At 50.2% G+C, this 15,367-nt stretch overlaps 1 protein-coding gene across 3 annotated transcripts in view; it reads right to left on the bottom strand.

Annotated features, from left to right (window-relative positions):
• SPEG (striated muscle enriched protein kinase) overlaps nucleotides 1-15,367 on the bottom strand; it is a 1,422,155-nt gene that overhangs the window by 1,163,254 nt on the left and 243,534 nt on the right. Inside the window, exon 1 of one of the 3 annotated variants that reach the window (XM_086954405.1) lies at nucleotides 3,592-4,040. The exons of the other annotated variants lie outside the window; for them this stretch is intronic. Coding sequence (XP_086810531.1) covers nucleotides 3,592-3,624 — 33 coding nt within the window. The 5' untranslated portion in view covers nucleotides 3,625-4,040. Of the gene's footprint in view, nucleotides 1-3,591; nucleotides 4,041-15,367 lie in introns of those variants that run through there. 3 annotated transcript variants of the gene reach the window in all.

The following is a 15,367-nucleotide window of genomic DNA, read 5'->3' as shown; positions in this document are numbered from 1 at the left end:
GTGGGCAGGTTGTGGTAGGTGTGTTACCTTTCATAGTGGCAGGGCGGTGCTATTCCACAGTGTAAGATGAAGTGGGCATGTTGTGGTAGGTGTGGTACCTTTCATAGTGGCAGAGAGGTGCCCTTCCACAGTGTAAGATGAAGGGGCAGGTTGTGGTAGGTGTGTGACCTTTCATATTGGCAGGGAGGTGCCCTTCCACAGTGTAAGATGAAGTGGGAAGATTGTGGTAGTTGTGTTACCTTTCATAGTGGCAGGGAGGTGCCCTTTCCCAGTGTAAGATGCAGCGCGCAGGTTGTGGTAGGTGTGTTACCTTTCATAGTGGCAGAGAGGTGCCCTTCCATAGTGTAAGATGAAGTGGGAAGGTTGTGGTAGTTGTGTTACCTTTCATAGTGGCAGGGCGGTGCTATTCCACAGTGTAAGATGAAGTGGGCAGGTTGTGGTAGGTGTGTTACCTTTCATAGTGGCAGAGAGGTGCCCTTCCACAGTGTAAGATGAAGTGGACAGGTTGTGGTAGGTGTGTTACCTTTCATATTGGCAGGGCGGTGCCCTTCCACAGTGTAAGATGAAGTGGGAAGGTTGTGGTAGGTGTGTTACCTTTCATAGTGGCAGAGAGGTGCCCTTCCACAGTGTAAGATGAAGTGGGAAGGTTGTGGTAGGTGTGTGACCTTCCATAATGGCAGGGAGGTGCCCTTCCACAGTGTAAGATGCAGTGCGCAGGTTGTGGTAGGTGTGTGACCTTCCATAATGGCAGGGAGGTGCCCTTCCACAGTGTAAGATGCAGTGCGCAGGTTGTGGTAGGTGTGTTACCTTTCATAGTGGCAGAGAGGTGCCCTTCCAAAGTGTAAGATGCAGTGCGCAGGTTGTGGTAGGTGGGTTACCTTTCATAGTGGCAGAGATGTGCCCTTTCACAGTGTAAGATGATGTGGGCAGGTTGTGGTAGGTGTGTTACCTTTCATAGTGGCAGGGCGGTGCTATTCCCCAGTGTAAGATGCAGTGCGCAGGTTGTGGTAGGTGTGTTACCTTTCATAGTGGCAGGGTGGTGCTATTCCCCAGTGTAAGATGCAGTGCGCAGGTTGTGGTAGGTGTGTTACCTTTCATAGTGGCAGGGCGGTGCTATTCCCCAGTGTAAGATGCAGTGCGCAGGTTGTGGTAGGTGTGTTACCTTTCATAGTGGCAGAGAGGTGCCCTTCCACAGTGTAAGATGAAGTGGGCAGGTTGTGGTCGGTGCATGACCTTCCATAGTGGCAGAGAGGTGCCCTTCCACAGTGTAAGATGAAGTGGGCAGGTTGTGATAGGTGTGTTACCTTTCATATTGGCAGGGAGGTGCCCTTCCACAGTGTAAGATGAAGTGGGAAGATTGTGGTAGTTGTGTTACCTTTCATAGTGGCAGGGAGGTGCCCTTCCACAGTGTAAGATGAAGGGGGCAGGTTGTGGTAGGTGTGTGACCTTTCATATTGGCAGGGAGGTGCCCTTCCACAGTGTAAGATGAAGTGGGAAGATTGTGGTAGTTGTGTTACCTTTCATAGTGGCAGAGAGGTGCCCTTCCACAGTGTAAGATGAAGGGGGCAGGTTGTGGTAGGTGTGTGACCTTTCATATTGGCAGGGAGGTGCCCTTCCACAGTGTAAGATGAAGTGGGAAGATTGTGGTAGTTGTGTTACCTTTCATAGTGGCAGGGAGGTGCCCTTTCCCAGTGTAAGATGCAGCGCGCAGGTTGTGGTAGGTGTGTTACCTTTCATAGTGGCAGAGAGGTGCCCTTCCATAGTGTAAGATGAAGTGGGAAGGTTGTGGTAGTTGTGTTACCTTTCATAGTGGCAGGGCGGTGCTATTCCACAGTGTAAGATGAAGTGGGCAGGTTGTGGTAGGTGTGTTACCTTTCATAGTGGCAGAGAGGTGCCCTTCCACAGTGTAAGATGAAGTGGACAGGTTGTGGTAGGTGTGTTACCTTTCATATTGGCAGGGTGGTGCCCTTCCACAGTGTAAGATGAAGTGGGAAGGTTGTGGTAGGTGTGTTACCTTTCATAGTGGCAGAGAGGTGCCCTTCCACAGTGTAAGATGAAGTGGGAAGGTTGTGGTAGGTGTGTGACCTTCCATAATGGCAGGGAGGTGCCCTTCCACAGTGTAAGATGCAGTGCGCAGGTTGTGGTAGGTGTGTGACCTTCCATAATGGCAGGGAGGTGCCCTTCCACAGTGTAAGATGCAGTGAGCAGGTTGTGGTAGGTGGGTTACCTTTCATAGTGGCAGAGATGTGCCCTTTCACAGTGTAAGATGATGTGGGCAGGTTGTGGTAGGTGTGTTACCTTTCATAGTGGCAGGGCGGTGCTATTCCCCAGTGTAAGATGCAGTGCGCAGGTTGTGGTAGGTGTGTTACCTTTCATAGTGGCAGGGTGGTGCTATTCCCCAGTGTAAGATGCAGTGCGCAGGTTGTGGTAGGTGTGTTACCTTTCATAGTGGCAGGGCGGTGCTATTCCCCAGTGTAAGATGCAGCGCGCAGGTTGTGGTAGGTGTGTTACCTTTCATAGTGGCAGAGAGGTGCCCTTCCACAGTGTAAGATGAAGTGGGCAGGTTGTGGTCGGTGCATGACCTTCCATAGTGGCAGAGAGGTGCCCTTCCACAGTGTAAGATGAAGTGGGCAGGTTGTGATAGGTGTGTTACCTTTCATAGTGGCAGAGAGGTGCCCTTCCACAGTGTAAGATGAAGTGGGCAGGTTGTGGTCGGTGCATGACCTTCCATAGTGGCCCTTCCCTTCTGGCATGTAGATAAGGTCCCAAGAGGTACAGTGGGTAGTTGAAGATGGCAGTTCGGCTTCTTGTGGTAAGTAGGTACCCTTCTCTGGTGGTAGGATATATACTACCCTAATGGCATGGTAGATGTCTTCCGAATTAAGTACATCATGGGCCAGCTGTGGACGTAGGACACGCTCTTCCCTTGAGGCAGATAACTGCCTCCCTAAATGCTGGGTATCCGAGCTATACTGTCGTCGACATTTCCTCCACTGATGTCACTCAGGGAGGAACTCTTCCAAAGTGACATTAAGATGCATTTCTTGGTGACATTTTAGTGACCAGTCTGTGGCATTTCATGATGGTATTTGTGGCACGTGCCTCCCTTCCCTAGGGTTGGATATCAGGGCTATGCTGTGGCAGACATGTCCCCTCCACTGATGTCAGGGAGGAATCCTTCCCAGGTGGTATTTAGATACATTTTCTTGGTGACCTTTTAGTGATAGAGATAGTGGCAGACTGTGATCAGCCTGTGGCGTTTCGTGATGGTGTGTGTGTGTGCCCTTCCCTTGAGGGAGGCAAGTGGTTAACACAGTGGGACTCTGTAGGCGTGGCGTGGCCATCTAAAGGGGTTGTAGGTCGGCGCCCTAGATACTTTCCTTAGTGGTAGATATCGTGCCCTTCTTGGTAGCTGGCACACCCCCTTGCGGTAGAAAGGTGCCTGTCCTGGGGGTCGGTAGGGGACATTCCCTCCTGATAGATGGATAGAGTTAGACACCCTGCGCAGGCAGGCTCTGCGGGGTACGTGGACTTCTCAAGTGATAGGCATGTCAATATGATGTGCCCTCGTCCCCTGGCATCACCCCTTACCTGGAAGCGCTTCTTCACCCAGATTTTCTTCATGGTGGGGCTCCCGGCGGTGGGCACCGGACTCGCCTCACCTCCGGCTCCAGACACCGGGGGCACCCGACCCCACGCCACCGCGGCGGAAGGAGCAGTGGGGGGAGAGAGTAGAGGCAGTCAGGGTGGCAAGGGTTGAAGGGCTCCCTGGGGTGAGAGACAATGGCAGGTCAGCACCTCTGCCGCTCCCGGGCGAGAGTAAGGCCGCTTCCGGGGATGGGGGGCGTCTCTCCTCCTCACCGGGAGCAGGGCAGCCCCGCCGCTGAAGAGCACTGCCACACAATGACATCAAAGAGAAGCCCGAGGTGGGCAGCAGGGCGGAACCTGGGCCTCGGGGGCACGCTCAGCAGCATCAGCAGCAAGACACAGGCATGGAGAGGCAGGTGGTGCGAGATGCCGAGGGAGGAGAGGAGGGCCGGGCATCACTCTACGGGGTGAGATCCGGAGCATGCGAGAGACTGGGAGGGGAGGACCACAGCATCTGAGAGGAGGAGGAGGAGGAGGGAGCGGCGGGGGAGGACCACAGCATCTGAGAGGAGGAGGAGAAGGAGGGAGCGGTGGGGGAGGGGTCACAGCATCGATCCCTCGTAGGAGAAAGGAGATGTCCAGAGCAGGAGCGAAGGAAGTCGCGACAAGACGGTCATCGCGAGGACAGTGCGGACATGACGTGCAGGGCACTGGGCGCAGCGGGGGGTCGGGGGAGGATGCCCAAGCGCCAGGAGAGGAGAAGAGAGGACAAGATCGGCACTGAGAGGGAAGCGAGGAGCCGAGAGCACGGAGAGGGAAGCGGCGAGCACCCACACACCGGAGGGGGTGGGCGAGGGTGAACGCAGACCCCTGAGAGAGGAGCGGGGGGGGGGGGGGGGGGGGGCGGGAGGGGGGTTGGGAGAGGGGCCAGAGAAGGTCATTCCTAACCGGGACGAGCGTCAGGAAACAGCCCGGGTACCACAATAAAAGTGGCCCAATTAGTGAATCAGACAGCTAGGAAAGAGGCTCACATTTGCAAATTGGGGCAGTTTTGAGCTTGTGAAGACGCTGTATTCCGCAGGGAATGGAAGTCCGCATGGATTTGAGGCGGTGCGTCCATTGGGGTGTAGGGGCGTAGCCCCACCAGCCACATGGACCCGCATCGCGGCCACAATCCTATCACAAAAAAATTACTGTGAATGTACATAATACATTATGATTTTACAACAATCAGCCGCTAAGAATCCGGGACACACCCGGCGATTTCGGAGTGCGCAGGGGGGTGGCCTGCTGCAGCTTGAGTGACAGACAGACAGTCCACACACTCAGGCTGCAGCTGACCGTAGTGCGCAAGTGCAACTTGGTTTGCAACTAGCCCAAGCATGCGAACGTAGGTTCCCCAGCGGGACCCAGGGGTACTTGTTCGCCTGCCACAGCCCGGGTTTACAAAGGGCGACAGGGCGAGCAGCAAATGTGCCCCCCTAGCCAATCCTGGCACTGCATGCAGCGCCAGGATTGGCTGGTCCACCGCGCAGCCTCCATTATTGGATGCAGCGCGTGGGGGTGGCACACACACTGCCTCAGCCACAACTTAATGGCCAATCACTGCATGGCTTCACAGTGAAGCCATGCAGTGATTGGCCATTTCGCCGGGATGCGTGGGTTTACTGCGCTGCTGTGACGTCGCCGTCAGTTCCCTCAACCATCTCTTGCGCGTGGTTGGTCCCTGGAGCTCAGCTCGCGACAACCCCACACCTCGTGCGCAGGCAGCAGAGACTGAAAGACAACCGTGTGTGACTGAGTGTGACTACTACTAGTAAAAAGTCAAGTCAGTCTGATCGGGATCCTCCTCCATCGAGTTCGAGTATCGACGGTAAGTAATGGTGGCGGGAAGTGACAGGCTCATTATTACAAAGGAATCGGAGATGTTTTTTAAGCACGCCACCACCACGCACACTGGTAAAAAGTTAAACACTCACTCACATGACATGATGACCATAGAGAAATACCATTTTTTATCTGCCACTGCCAGTGCCAGTGAAGTGACACTTAAATAAGTTAAATGAAATCAAATGTAGGCAACGCCAAGTTGTAAGTTGTGTGGGCCTGGCAATCGTCAGAGATCAAAGTTCCAGCGGATTTTTCAAAAGTATGAAACTTTCTGCAAGCCCGTTTCCATCTGCACGTGCGCAACTGTATCGCCTGACACTGGTTGCTTTTAAGCATTGATAGTATCAAACACTCCTATTTAAACGACAAAAGTACTAGGCTAACTGAACAATGATTGCCTCGAAATAATCTGAATATCATGCTCAAAGTCAGCATTGAAATGGGTTATTAGAAATGAACAGTGATGATTCCTGCACAACTCCACACAGCTGTTAGAAAGACTGCCTATGCAGTGTGTGTGCCGATGTGAGTTGTGATTTGGTGAAGGCAGTCCACTCTGTCCCCGGGTCTACGCGTGGCAACGCACGTCATGAACAATGTACTCCACCGTCTATCCTGCACCGCATGGCCTGAGGCGCCCCGTCTTCCTATCCGGACAATGGCACGTGCCTTTCAAAGTCTGTCGAGAGACAGGATATTTTCGTAGTATGTCTCCCAAAATCGGTGTTCTAGTTAGCCTGCCCTAAGGCTAGAGTGGTGGACCTCGACCCTGGGGAACCGGGTTCGAGTCTCGGCAGAGACTATCGACATCATGTAATTCTGGTCAAATCATTTAATCTGCCCATGCCGAACAAAAATGAATGTGTCCGTCTGTAACGCAACTGGTGCTTGTGTAAAGAGGGTCTATGTCTATAGAGGTTTCAGAGACTGTACCACACAGTGGATACATAAGGCATGCACCCACACAAGACACAGAACATAGACAACTGCCTGCACAACTGCAGAGTGTGCAGGCACATAGAAGATACAGAAGGCACATGCACAGAGGGTGCAGAAGGTATACACCCACAGATGGCAAAGAGGGTATACACACAGAATACAGAACACTGAGCATACACAACCAGTACAAGCACACACAGGAAACAAACGTGCATACCCGCAAGAGATGCATAGGGTATAATCTCAGATGGAACGGAGAGGGAATACACACAGAGGAAGCAGATGGGTCACCCATATATGTTACAGAAGGTACACAACCCAAACGATACAGAGCGCGCCCACCCACCGAGGGTAGAGAGGGTGTACACACAAAGGATGAAAAGGGAGCAGAACCACAGAGGATACAGAGGGTGCAACTTCTTCTACTCTTAGAGCTGAGATTTTCATCAAAGTCTTATAGTCTGAATGCAGCACCTGAGCGTAATAGGACGGAATTTATGAAGCTCTGTGGTTATACTGAATAAGCAGCTACCTATGTTATGCCATCTATTAATGTAGTAACTGCACTTTTACAATTGCTTTTTTAACCTTCCTGCTTTCTCAAATTTGCCTTTAGATGTACAATTTTTCTTCTTTTTTTTCAAAATTTTCTTGGGGGGGGGGGGGGGTAACCTCCCTTATGGGGTTCGGGCTTACTCGCTGCGCTCGTTCGCTATGGTGCAGTATGCAAATCACTTTACGCTCACCACTTTCAAATGTCACCAGCCGCCCCTGGGGAAATCAACACTAAAAATCAACTACCGGGCCAAAAAACAGCCCAAACACTAACCTCGGGGGAGGGTTCGAGACAGGGGAGAAAAGGTCGGACAGCGCTCGTGACATGCTAGGGAGCAAAGCGGAAGAGAGAAGATGGGGGTGGGGGGTACCGGAGTACCAGATCATCAGTGAAGGAGTTAAGCAAACCATCACTAAGAGAGAAGGAGGTGCCAGAGTACCCAACCATCAGTGAAGGGGTTGGGCAAACCATCACTGAGAGGGAAGGAGGTGCCAGAGTACCCAACAATCAGTGATGGGATTGGACAAACCATCACTGAGAGGAGGGAGGAGGTGCCAGAATACCCGACCATCAGTGAAGGGGTTAAGCAAACCACCACTGAGAGGGAAGGAGGTGCCAGAGTACCCAACCATCGGTGAAGGGGTTAAGGAAACCACCACTGAGAGGGAGGAGGTGCCAGAATACCCAACCATAAGTGAAGGGGTTGGGCAAACCATCACTGAGAGGGAAGGAGGTGCCAGAGTACCCAACCATCGGTGAAGGGGTTAAGGAAACCACCACTGAGAGGGAGGAGGTGCCAGAATACCCAACCATAAGTGAAGGGGTTGGGCAAGCCACCACTGAGAGTGGAAGGAGGTACCAGAGTCCCTGACAATCAGTGAAGGGGTTAAGCAAATCACTACTGAGAGGGAAGGAGGTTCCAGAGTCCCTGACAATCAGTAAAGGGGTTAAGCAAACCTCCACTGAGAGGGAAGGAGGTGCCAGAGTACTCGACCATCAGTGTAGGGGTTGGGCAAACCACCACTGTGGGGGGAGGAGGCACCAGAGAACCCGACCATCAGTGAAAGGGTGGGGCAAACCACCACTGAGGGGGAGGAGGTGCCAGAGTATCTGACCATCAGTGAAGGGGTTGGGCAAACCACCACTGTGGGGGGAGGAGGCACCAGAGAACCCGACCATCAGTGAAAGGGTGGGGCAAACCACCACACTGAGGGGGGAGGAGGCACCAGAGTATCTGACCATCAGTGAAGGGGTTGGGCAAACCACAACTGAGGGGGGAGGAGGCACCAGAGTATCTGACCATCAGTGAAGGGGTTGGGCAAACCACAACTGAGGGGGGAGGAGGCACCAGAGTACCCGACCATCAGTGAAAGGGTTGGGCAAACCACCACTGATGGGGGAGGAGGCGCCAGAGTACCCGACCATCAGTGAAAGGGTTGGGCAAACCACCACTGATGGGGGAGGAGGCGCCAGAGTATCTGACCATCAGTGAAGGGGTTGGGCAAACCACAACTGAGGGGGTAGGAGGCACCAGAGTACCCGACCATCAGTGAAGGGATTGGGCAAACCACCACTGATGGGGGAGGAGGCGCCAGAGTATCTGACCATCAGTGAAGGGGTTGGGCAAACCACAACTGAGGGGGTAGGAGGCACCAGAGTACCCGACCATCAGTGAAGGGTTGGGCAAACCACCACACTGAGGGGGGAGGAGGCACCAGAGTATCTGACCATCAGTGAAGGGGTTGGGCACACCATGACAAAGAGGGAAGGAGGTACCAAAGTACCCGACAATGTTTATGTTTATGAGTTTTGTATAGCGCATAGCTGCCTAAGGGCTTCTCAGCGCTCCAGAGCAGGAGACAGTGGTGAACACTGAATCATCCCAGAAACAACCATGTCTTCAGTTTTCTCCTAAAGCTCGGCTCGTCTGTGAGAAGGCTTAGTTCTTTAGGCATGGAGTTCCAGAAGTTTGGTACAAAGTGGGAGAATGATCTTCCTCCCCATCTGAACCGCCTTATCTTGGTGTTTTTGGGAAGAAGCTTGGCAAACCACCAGAGTACAGGACCATCAGCCAAGGAGTTGGACAAACCACCACTGAGAGGGGAGGAGGTACAAGAATTCCCTCCACTGAGAGGGGAGGAGGAGGCTGAAAGAACACCGGAAGAACACAGAGAGTCCGCCTCCCCCCGTTTCGATCCGCGGCCACTGAAGTCATCTGCGGCGTTCCGCAAGGATCATCACTCAGCCCCACCCTCTTCAACGTCTACATGAGACCTCTTGCACCCATCGCACGTCAGCACAACCTCAACATCATCTCCTACGCCGACGACACACAGCTGATCCTCTCCCTCACCAGAGACCCCGACACCGCCAGAACTAGCCTACACGAAGGGATGAAAGACGTCGCCGAATGGATGAAGAACAGCCGCCTGAAACTGAACTCAGACAAGACGGAAGTCCTCATCCTGGGACCATCGCCCTCTGCCTGGGACGACTCATGGTGGCCCCCCGCCCTGGGCACCGCACCCAAACCAACAGACCACGCACGCAACCTGGGCTTCATCCTGGACTCCTCCCTCTCGATGACCAGACAAAAGGATCACGTTCAGGCTCCTCACCCACGCACACAAGTCTCTCCACGACCTGGGCCCCAAGTACCTCAACGACCGCCTGACCTTCTACACGCCCACCCGTCATCTACGTTCCACAAGCCTCGCCCTCGCCGCCGTACCACGCATCCGAAGAGCCAACGCCGGAGGCAGATCCTTCTCCTACCTGGCGGCCAAGACATGGAACTCCCTCCCAATCAACTTTCGGCTGACCCAGGACCATCTCGCCTTCAGGAAACAACTCAAGACATGGCTGTTCGAGCAATAGAGGACCCCTTCCCCCAAGCGCCTTGAGACCCTTCCGGGTGAGTAGTGCGCTATACAAATGCTATGATTGATTGATTGATTGATTGACTTAGAGCGGGCGAAAGAGCGATGGGTTTAAAATAAAGGATAGACATACAGTGGGGGGCAGACGAGTGGAGAAACGACAGAGTATTAAAGAGAAGAGAGCTTGAGCGAGTGTTGCAGAAGGGAGAGTGGGAAGGCAAAGCAGAGTGAAGAGGGAACATGGGAGGAAGGGGCTCAGCTCAATGAATCAGTGAGCGGCAAAGTAGGAGTGAAGGATGGAAGGATGAACCAGATCATCCCCAAGGAGAGACGGAGAGAGAAGAAGGGGGACGAACTACTCATCCCTGGGAGTGGGGAAGGGGGAACGCTGGGCAGCAAAGTCCGCAGATAATAGGGCCCTCATTGAGCACATTAAATAAGCCTAAAATACCGCCTACTCCGTCTGGACTCTGGGGAAGGGGCGGGGGGGGTTTAACAAGCATTGGCAACGTCATAAAATGTGTTTGTCTTTTACTGTGGCGTGTTTGTTAACAGCTGGGCCAGATGAGCGAGTGTTGCTCCTAACTGTCTTAGAAGAAGATCACCCCCCCCAATAAAGTAGCATGGTGGCTACTCCAATATTGAAAACTGATCAGAATGGTGCTAGGCACGCACTGAATAAAGAACTCGTCTTCCACTGGCCCAAATACGTGAAATAGGTGCAAGAGTATTCTCGCCCACAGGAGCATTGCCCATAACCTCTAGGAGCCCACGTTGGCCCACGCAGTGAGGGTTCAGACGCCGACCGTTACATTAATGTGCTCACGTTTTGTATCCACCCTGATGAAGACCCCAACATGAGGCAAGAATAACCCTTGTATATTTATAGGGGTCGAAACGTAGACTACACCAACCCAGCACGCCATAGGACTCAATACAATGGATTTGTCTAGCCTATGTGTGATGTAATTAGGGAACATGTGTACTAGCTTAAGTGTAAAGGCCTACTGATTTTAATGTGATGCTATCAATGTCACACCACCTTTACCCAGTCCCTCACAAACCCGATCACATCCCTTCCTTCCTTCACTGATAGCACCATTGCTGTGATGATTTGAAAATTACGCTTATATACTTTGAAGATAAAAAGTTACCTCTGTGATGCAGTAATTCACAATCTACACGAGTGTAAAAATAAATTCAATCATATTTTGAATATTGCAAGCTTTATTGTTCACTTTGTTTAATAATGAATAATGATACATATATGTGGTGAACGTCTTTTATGTAATAAGACAGAATAGTGACAAGTAATTGCACAAACTCGGACCATTTTCCCTGTACTGTACTCCAATATTGAAGCTGGGGGTAGGGCTCATTTACTGAACCGAGCGTGTAAACTAAGCGGTGCCCTAGTAGAGTGTCATGAAAATGATGACGTTTGCTTTGTAAGCGGTGACACATAATGTGACAAATAGCCAGCATTTCCATTTCATCTTTACGAAAGCCTATGCAGCACACACCTTTATTTTGTGAAACTAGGAACTGCTACCGCAGATGTAGTGATACAGAGGTTTGCTCCTGGTCCTGTTTACACATATGTAGGTGATAAGCGACATAGCACCACTGCTGTGTGTATGCCAGGCTTGAATTTGGAAACCACCGTAAAAGTCAATAGGTCTGGCTTATAAGTCTTTACTGAAAGTGCTTCGATTGTTCCATTCATGAGATACTGATCAAACAGGTGATGAGTGCCGCGAGAGTCCTATCATCAGAGTGTGGCTGCTGCTTTCTGAGGGGCACGAGTGTTGCTAGTATGACTGCTAGTCTGCGAGATGCTGTCTTAAGGTTGGGTTACAGCGCTGTCAGTCATGTCAGACTCCAACTCAGATAGCGGCGTAAGGAATATTGTGTCCTAATTAGTATGCCCCCACCCCCGCAGCTCCTGAATGATACATGCTACCTAGTTCATCAAAAGTGAATGTATGGGATTTATAAAAGTGCACCTTGTTTCAAATGGTTCTGCTCCTGCAAATATGACCATCCATCCAACATTATTGTTTCAGCTTACCATGCAATACACAACACAAACTTGAGTTAGAATTACACATCATCATATCTAACTGAATACACGACCATACAATTCTTTAGCTTCAGTAGAATTACTAAGCCAGCCTTGGACTTCCCTAAAATGATTAACAATTCCAGATGCAAACTAGATGCACATGTGCAAGTGCTTCCCAGTGCCCGCAGCAGTGCAAACAGGTCGAATAAAGTGCTTTAGCTGTGAACTTAGCTCTATAAATCACTAAAGAAAAACTAATAATAACTCTGACTCCAACGATACCTTATCTAAAAAAAAACATACAATTAAAAATATAAAATTAAAAAGTGTGAAACTTGCTACCAGTCTTTGTACAGGTGGCTCATACAGTGCTAAAAGGCAGATGTACAAAAAATAATCCATGGGTATGAACCCTTGTTAATACATTAATTTCTAAAATGGGGCCTGGTGACTTTCCAAGCAGCATAAATGTATGAAGATACCTGGTTAAAAATTAGATCAGTGCTCCTAGCTTCATCAGATCAAGTGCTAGTATAACACCCAACAGGAAGTCTATCTAACCTGAATCTTATCTACAATGCTCCTTTGATTTCTGGGTATAATTGGTCCAAGTAATGAACATGCACAGGAAATGATTGGAAAGCGTGAAAGTGCATTACTAATTTGCTGCTCAAATAAGTAATGTTATAATCTTGGAACTTCCATTTTACTACCTGCATACTCATTGAAGACATGCTCTCAGTGCTGGACAAAAACTCTGAGAAGCTTATGGAGTTCAAAGTGGCAGCTATGTGGTTGTACCAAGGTAAATTAGTTTAGTTGGCGCTTCACCAAAGCTCACGCAAGATTTTCAAAAAAGTTTCTCAACTTGGGCTTTGACCAAATTCTAATCCAGTACAAGACTGGTCTCAGTGCAATGTGCTGGGCAACAGAAATAAGGCCCAACTCCAACCTGAGAGTGTCAAAGATGAAGAAGGCATCATAGAAACCGGTTCTCAGGTCTCACCAAACTAACAATATCCCTATGCTGCCAACTTGGCCCATTATGCCTTGAGAGCAGGGGCGATTAATCTATATCTATGACTGCAATTGTTTGACAATCTTAGAACAGAATTGGCATATTGGCTCAAAATGACAACGTTTCCTCAACATCAAAAAAGTCCTCAGAGACAAAGAAGTTAACTGAGGGTTGATGCGATGGGCAAAACATGGTTCCTCAATACTCCGAATGATGTGTGGGAATGGCGGGAGAGTCATTGACCAAGGCACCCCTGACTTTGGAAGCCACAGAAGCAAGTCGACCCTCTCCTGAAAGAGGTACAGCCCATAGAGTATTCAACGCCTGAGGCCCCGAAGAGCGTGTAGGCTCGGCGACATCAACTTCATAGTAACACTCCATCAGGAAAAACGATGGCTTAAACTCGTTTAGCCTGTCCACACTTGAAACAGTCATGGTCTGTAGAGACTAATACTCAAGGTTGTTAATCTATAGTGATCGTCCACCAATCCAAATATCCAAACACTGTGACGAGTGTCATATGACGAAAAGACAAAAGAAACAAACACTGCAACTTATTCACACTATGTCTTATTATTATAAATGTTTGGGGATCGCAGGTGGGCTCAGTAGGTTCACATCCCATTCATCAATGGGGGGAGGGTGACAGGCGCTCTACAATGTTGGGGGCGGGTAGTTCAGACACCGTCATGCAGGAAGGCAGGTTGGGGGACTGAGTACTATCAGGTTGTTGGGAATAGTGATAGTTTCTGTAGTAATAGCAAGGAGTCATAGCAAGGAGTCACAACAAGGAGCTTTCCTCCACAGACTACATGTACATGACCCTATACTCTTCGTATCTCACTGACTGGCAGAAACAGTCAAATCAAACAAACTTAAGAGCAAGGCAGTTAAAAATCTTCCTGTATGTAAAACCAATACTCGGTCACCTCCACAATGACCCCGGCAAGCCCACACAGGCAGGATAGGGGGGTCGGAGACCTTGCTCAAACTCCTCTCCTGGAATGTTAATGGGCTGGGAGGCAAAATAAAAAGGGGGGTTGTGCTCCAATATATAAAGAGACACGCACCAGATGTAGTCCATCTCCAGGAATCCCACTTAGTTGGTAACACATGCAGAGCGCTCGAGAGATGGGGGTACAGATTATTCATACACTCGGGCTTCACATCGGGGTCCACAGAAATGGGTATACTCTTGCGCAAGGACTTTCCCTTTATGGTAGACCAGCCCCATATAGACAAACAAAGTCGCTTCACGGCCATAACAGGCAACCGGGATGGGAGATGTTTCAACATTATGTCAGCATATGTCCCTCGAGCACTACACAGGACTACTCTCTGAGAGGTGAGCAAAATGATAATAGACCTACCAGATGGCAACCTGGCAGTAGGAGGAGACTTAAACATGATGCTCTGTGATCAGAAAGATCGCCACCCACCCAGAGGCTCCCCTCACTCCAGATCCAACCTGGATGACTATATGGCCATTCTTGGATCATCCCTCTCACACTCCAATACACATTCCACTCCAGAGCTCATAGGAGTCTCTCCTGAATAGATCATATGATAGCACCAAGAAACGGTTAAAGAGGACACAGCAAAACCTTCACTGGATATCCGCATTGCCTTCAATACCATCGAATGGCCTTATTTGTTTGCAGTACTAGAACACATGGGACTAGGTCCAAGTTTTATGGCATGGATCTTCCTGCTTTATACGGAGCCATTGGCACAGGTAGTGGTAAATGGACATACGTCACAGATGGTTTCTCTCAGTTGTGGCACAAGGCAGCGCTACCCCCTGTCACCTATAATATTCTCCATCATACTGGAGCCCCTGGCAATCTGGATATGAGAGGACCCACTGGTCCGTGGACTAAAGTGGATGGAAGGGTGGGAAGATAAAACATCCCTATATACAGACAATGTGTTCATCTAAGTAGCATCGCCACAGGCCTCCATTCACAGAATACTCCAGATCTGCACCAAATTCGGCAAATACTTTAGATATTCAATAAATTGGTCAAAATCCAGTATATTTGCTGCATGGCCCGCCCCAACCCTGCCCCTAAATTGAGAAATAACTATAGTGACAGAGGGCTTCCGGTATCTGAGGATATTTGTTACAGCTGCTACTGTCCTAGTCTACACACATAATTTCAGGGGCCCACTTACTCGCCTACAAAGCGATGTGCGCCATTTTAGGTCCCTACCTCTCTGTCCCTTCTCGGGCACGCAGCTCTTTAAGAAATGATGACTGCAATGCTGGAAGAGGAAAATCAATTCTCGATCTTGTCCAGTGCTCGAGACTCCTGGAAACTGAGGATGGTGTTAGTTTTCAGATATGAAATCCAGTCCTTCTTCTTGAGTTTGGCTTTCAGACTTGAAGTGTTCCAACTTAAGACTTTTCTTTGGATGTGGGACAAGGAGAC

Source organism: Lissotriton vulgaris, chromosome 2_1, assembly GCF_964263255.1.
Source record: "Lissotriton vulgaris chromosome 2_1, aLisVul1.2, whole genome shotgun sequence".
Taxonomy (NCBI): domain Eukaryota; kingdom Metazoa; phylum Chordata; class Amphibia; order Caudata; family Salamandridae; genus Lissotriton; species Lissotriton vulgaris.
The sequence above is the reverse complement of the archived record's forward strand: the minus strand, read 5'-3'. Positions and strand labels throughout refer to the sequence as shown.